This window comes from Cucurbita maxima, unplaced genomic scaffold, assembly GCF_002738345.1.
Source record: "Cucurbita maxima cultivar Rimu unplaced genomic scaffold, Cmax_1.0 Cma_Scf00007, whole genome shotgun sequence".
Taxonomy (NCBI): Eukaryota; Viridiplantae; Streptophyta; class Magnoliopsida; order Cucurbitales; family Cucurbitaceae; genus Cucurbita; species Cucurbita maxima.
In genome coordinates, this window is record NW_019272023.1 from 30,060 (window position 1) to 35,592 (window position 5,533).

At 40.8% G+C, this 5,533-nt stretch overlaps 1 protein-coding gene and 1 non-coding gene across 2 annotated transcripts; one reads left to right on the top strand and one right to left on the bottom strand.

Annotated features, from left to right (window-relative positions):
• Window positions 1-2,751: 2,751 nt before the first annotated feature.
• On the bottom strand, window positions 2,752-2,823 carry TRNAP-UGG. Its single transcript has one exon. It is a non-coding gene; the product is annotated as a tRNA-Pro (tRNA).
• A 706-nt stretch (window positions 2,824-3,529) lies between these two features.
• Window positions 3,530-5,192, top strand: LOC111481431 (protein LURP-one-related 8). The gene is made up of 2 exons (XM_023126837.1): window positions 3,530-4,470; window positions 4,564-5,192. Exons 1-2 carry the CDS (start codon window positions 4,246-4,248, stop codon window positions 4,927-4,929), a joined length of 591 nt encoding a protein of 196 aa, XP_022982605.1. The 5' UTR covers window positions 3,530-4,245; the 3' UTR covers window positions 4,930-5,192.
• Window positions 5,193-5,533: the final 341 nt, after the last annotated feature.

The window sequence follows — 5,533 nt, forward strand, 5'->3', positions numbered from 1 at the left end:
GGGGGGGTGGGTTGTCCTTCCTTCTTTGCTTTGCCCGTGAGCGAATATTTATTTCCACCCGGCCCGTCGCCGTTCAGAATTCTTTTCAGATGTGTTTCGTTGGCGTAATGATTGTCATAGGAATGAGATTTAGTATATGGTTGATGTTTGGGCTGCATTCCTTGGCCTGAATGATGGGAAATATGGCCATTGAAGTTGGTGAATTTTCAGGATTTCTATCTAGTGGAATAGAGTAGGAAGCTCGAATGAATTATTTCATGCCTTATGGCTGAGTATAAATAATACACAAGAGGATGGGGAGAATATTTGCTACCCCATGAGAGAGAGCCATGTGGTACAAGGAACCAGAAAACAATAAGAAGTAAAACAAATCAAGCAACACCATTTGCTAGTAAATGAGAATAGAGAGAAATGACGTCAGATCAATCCTTTTCTCTAACATTCTCCTACGAATGAGAGGGTAATGCAGTCACATCGAGTTTGGAACACAACCCACAAAAATGAACTTCAGACTAAGGCTTTGTTGACCCATCAACAAGTTGATTTGAGGAGGGAACATACCCAACATCGAGAGTCTTTGCAATGACCTTATCTTGCACGAAATGAACATCAAGCTCAACATGCTTGTTGCAGCATGAAAAACGAGACTGGCTGCGAGAGATAATTCACTCACAATATCGCACCATATAATGGGAGGAGAAGAAGGCAACAACAATAATTCACCATGGAGGGATTGAATCTAAGCTTAAGTCAGCTGCATTATGAGCAAGAGCACAATATTCAGACTCAGGTCTAGGACGGGCAACCACATGTTTCTTTTTAGAACATCACGACACAAATGAGTGGACAAGGAAAATACAATGTGCAGCTGTGGACTTGCGTTAGTAGTTTGCATCACAATATGCAACCAAAGATAAATTGTTATATTTAGAGAGAAAAGGCCGTAATTCAAGTGTACCCTTCTGGAGCACCCTTTAATAGCCTGCCAATGGGAGGATGTTGGGCCTGTAAGAGATGTCTGAGCCTGTATGCATCAAGTTTTGGAGAGCTCCAGTAACATTGCGGTAGAGAGTTGGATTATCCATAGGTTCGCCATCCAGATGAGACAATTGTTTGCCAGTGATAGCAGGTGTGGGGCTAATGGGAGGGAAAATTCAGCAAGTTAACAACAGTATCAATGGATTGACTCTTGGAAATAGAGGAGACTAGAAAACCATCCTTAAAGAAAACACTAGTTGAATATGACATGACAAGAAACAAATAGTCGTTGAACTTAAACACTTGTAACCCTTGTCAGCTTCATTACAACCTAGGAAGACACTTTTGGTAGGGATGAAGGCATGATGAAAGCAAGCACATCCATATGAGTGAAGGAAGATGTAGTCAGGGGATCTATTATGAAACTTTTTCCATGGAGAAATATTTTTTGAACTAGGGTTGAAAGCCACTTTATTAGGCAAACATAGGATAGGAGATGAAAGTATCTGACCAAAAGAGGGGCATGGAGCCTTGAGCAAGGAAGAAAGGCCCGTCTTGACTATATGGCGGTGTTTGCATTCAACAATGCCATTTTGTTGGCTTGTGTGTGGGCAAGGGTGTCCAAAAGCTATTCCATGGTCTTTTATGCATGAGGTAAACAAGCGTAGTTCCCCTTCCAATCACTTTGTAAGGTTTTAATCTTTTGCCGTCAAGTTGAATGAAGGCAGAGAGTGATTCACCATTGGATTTAAAAGGATATGTGAGTGAACGAGTGATGTTATCAGCAAAGCTAATATAATATCAATAATCCCAAGTGGAGGCTGTGGGAAAAAGTCCCCACAGATCAATGTTCAAGTTCAAATGGCTTTGTAGTAAGAGATAATGAAGAATTAAAGGGAAGGGCATGCGACTTTCTTTGTTGACAAAGACTCCCGAAAGAAGATTTTATCATTAATAGACAAACTCAGTTTACAAAACTTGAAGGCAGTAGCTATGACTCTATCTCAGATGTATGCCTAGGACGTTGGCTCAACATTATTCAAAGCCGTAGAAGCATTAAGGAAATAAATAACCTAGGTCTTTGTATAAGAGGACAACATTATCCAAAGCTATAGAAGCAATGGAGTGAAACCGGTACTCATCCGGATAAGGTAGGTCTTTGTATAAAAGGAAGTTCTAGAAGGGGTATTTCGAGAATTGAATTCAGGACCTCTCGCACCCAAAGTGAGAATCATACCACTAGACCAAATGCTCTTGTTATAAATGTTTTGTTCTCCTCTTCAACTGATGTGGGATCTCACAATGCACATCACCCGGTTCCTCTTCAACTGATGTGGGATCTCACAATGCACATCACCCGGTGTATGGCTCTGATACCATTTGTAACCTCACAAGCCCATAGATACTACCTTCTACGGCTTTAACAAAACTCATAAAAGAAGATTTTATCACTAATCACTAATAGACAAACTCAGATTACAAAACTTTAGGCAAGCTGTAGAAGCAATCCACTAGACTACATGCCCTTATTAAAAATGTTTTGTTATCTTCTTCAACCGATGTGAGATCTCACAATGTAAATCGTCCGGTGTTTGGCTCTGTCCATAGCTATTACCTTCTACGGCTTTGACAAGACTCACAAAAGAAGATACAAACGGATTCTATAACTAATTAGACAAACCCAGATCACAACGTTGGCTCAACATTATTCAAAGCCGTAAAAGCATTAAGGAAATAAATAAGGTAGGTCTTTGTATAAGAGAAGTTCTAGAAGGGGCATTCCAAGAATCGAACTCGGGACCTCTCGTACCCAAAACAAAAATCATACCACTAGACCAAATGCCCTTGTTTGAAATGCTTTGTTATCTTCTTCAACCGATGTGAGATCTCACAATGCTCATTGTTCGGTGTCTGACTCTGGTACCATTTGTAACCTCCCAAGCCCTACTGCCTTCTACGGCTTTTACAAGACTCACAAAATAAGATTTTATCACTAATAGACAAACTCAGGTCACAAAACTTCAATGAAGTTGGCTCAACATTATTCAAAGTCGTAGAAGCATTAAGGAAATAAATAAGGTAGGTCTTTGCATGGGAGAAAGTTCTAGAAGGGGTGTTTTGACAAGACTCACAAAAGAAGATTTTATCACTAATAGACAAACTCAGATCACAAAACTTCAACGAAGTTGGCTCAACATTATTCAAAGTCGTAGAAGCATTAAGGAAATAAATAAGGTAGGTCTTTGTATGGGAGAAAGTTCTAGAAGGGGCGTTCTGGGAATTGAACTCGGACCTCTCGCACCCAAAGTGTGAATCATAACACTATATCAAATGCCCTTGTTAGAAATGTTTTGTTCTCTTCTTCAACCGATATGGATCCCTCCCAAGCCCATACCTACTGCCGGCTTTGACAAGACTCACAAAAGAAGATTTTATCACTAATAGACAAACTCAGTTTACAAAACTTCAAGGCAGTAGCTATGACTCTATCAGATGTATTGGAATCGGTTTATGTGGATGCACAATTTTTGTTCACATGGCCACGGCCCCTGGCGGAGTCGTCGTGTAAATGTAATTTGGATACACCATTGCGTACTATTCACTTATGACTAGTGATAGATGGATGGAAGGGGCGGAGAAAGTCAAAGGCTAAATTGGTCATGGTTCCACTCAACCGCCCAAGCCGTAGAGGGGCAATAATTTAAGTTGAATGCGGCAGCCGCACCAATACAAGACCAAAATTGTAAATATAAAATAGTAATAGGAAATAAATATGTTAGACAACGATGGGTGACGGGATGGGCGTTGCTTCTGAGCCACTAAAAATTGTATAATTTATTGGGATACTATGGTGGTGAGAATAATTTAACAGCACTTCGTGGAATATTTGGAAAGACGGGGTATAGGCTGGGATATTAAACTACTGTGGTGGCCATCGCCATATTATAAATATAAAATTAAATTGAACTACAACAGGGGCGCGTGGAACTCTCTCTCTCCCCTCCGTCACAATTGTTTGTTCTCACCCCCCGTCCAAAGTCCAAAGTCCATAATCAAACAAAGAGACATCACACCATGATGGGGATGGGGATGGGGATGGGGATGGGGACGGGGACGGGGACGGGGAGCTTCGCGTTCACCCCGGGTAGGCAGGCGGGCAAGGGCAGCCGCACGTTCTTCGTCTGCTCTACTACCAAAATATAAATACATAAACCTGACCACACACACGAGGAGAAGAAGAGAAGGTAAATAATATTATTGTAAGTAATGACAAAGGTATTCCCAAACGGGGCTTCCTCCTCCTTAACCGACGCCACCCAGACTGTCCTCACCGTGTGGAAGAAATCTATGTTGTTGAACTGCGAGGGGTTTACCGTGTTTGACGCCAACGGTAACTTGGCTTACAGGGTCGACAACTACCTCGCCGGCAATAAGGCCCAAATCCTTCTCATGGACGCCACTGGAAACCCTCTTTTCACCATCCGTCGCAAGGTACTGTTTGCACGCTCTCTTCTATTTTAGTTGAGTTTTATATAATCACAAACAACTTTGGTTTAATAATATAAAATGCATGCATACATATAGAGATTGAGCCTAGCCGATAGCTGGGTGGTTTACGAGGGAGAAAGTGGCGTGAATCCTCGGTTCTCGGCGAGGAAGCAAATGAATCTGCTTAAATCCAAGTGCTTGGCTCGTATTGTTGAAGGATCGTGGTCAGGTATGGGTATGTGTACGTATGAGATCGAGGGGTGTTACGGGAAAAGATGCTGTGCGGTGTACGATGAGAAGCGGAGAATAGTGGCGGAGATAAAACGCAAGGAGGCAGCGGGAGGGATGAGCTTCGGGATGGACGTATTCCGGCTCGTCGTCCAGCCTCAGATAGATACCACAGTAGCCATGGCCCTCCTCGTCCTACTAGACCAGATGTTTGGATCTTCTTCCACTCCATGAGAGATTTTCCTGTACCTCTACGCCTCTCTACCCCATACCCCCATAAAAAAATCAACCACATCAAGACTTCTAAATCTCATCGCCACTTTGTCTATGCTCCTCTTTTCTAATGCCTTTCCGCTTGCTTCTCTCTTTCACTGTACATCATATAAATACACACAATTTTCCTTTTATAAATACAAATGCTATAACAACATTCTTCCCCTTCATCTTATTGAGTGAAAAGAAGATTGTCATGTCAATCCAACTTATACATCGTGTTTGTATAGACGGTGCTCTAGAATATATGTTTTCAATACAGTGGACATTTATTGAAATTTATGGTATGAAGTCTTGTAAGTTATATTTATTTTATAAAATAGTTATTGATTATTGATTATATGTGAAAAAAATAAATGAAAAGTCAAGATTGATTATTAATGCAATATTGAGGTGGTCATGTTTCTGGCAAATAGGAGAGGATGAGAAACAATAATGTTCCTAAAAGAGCTCTAAGGCCCCCTATTGGTAACTGTTCTGTGCGGGAACTTATTAGCTTAAAAAAGTAAAAAAAAAAAAAAAAAAAAAAAAAAAAAAAAAAAAAGAAAAAAAGAAAAAGAAAAAA

What these genes read in the sequence shown, in the direction of transcription:
- LOC111481431 (XM_023126837.1), top strand. Translation starts at nt 4,246, where the DNA reads ATGACAAAGGTATTCCCAAACGGGGCTTCCTCCTCCTTAACCGACGCC. An exon ending in TTTTCACCATCCGTCGCAAG is followed by an intron (nt 4,471 to 4,563) that starts GTACTGTTTGCA and finishes GCATACATATAG; the next exon opens with AGATTGAGCCTAGCCGATAG.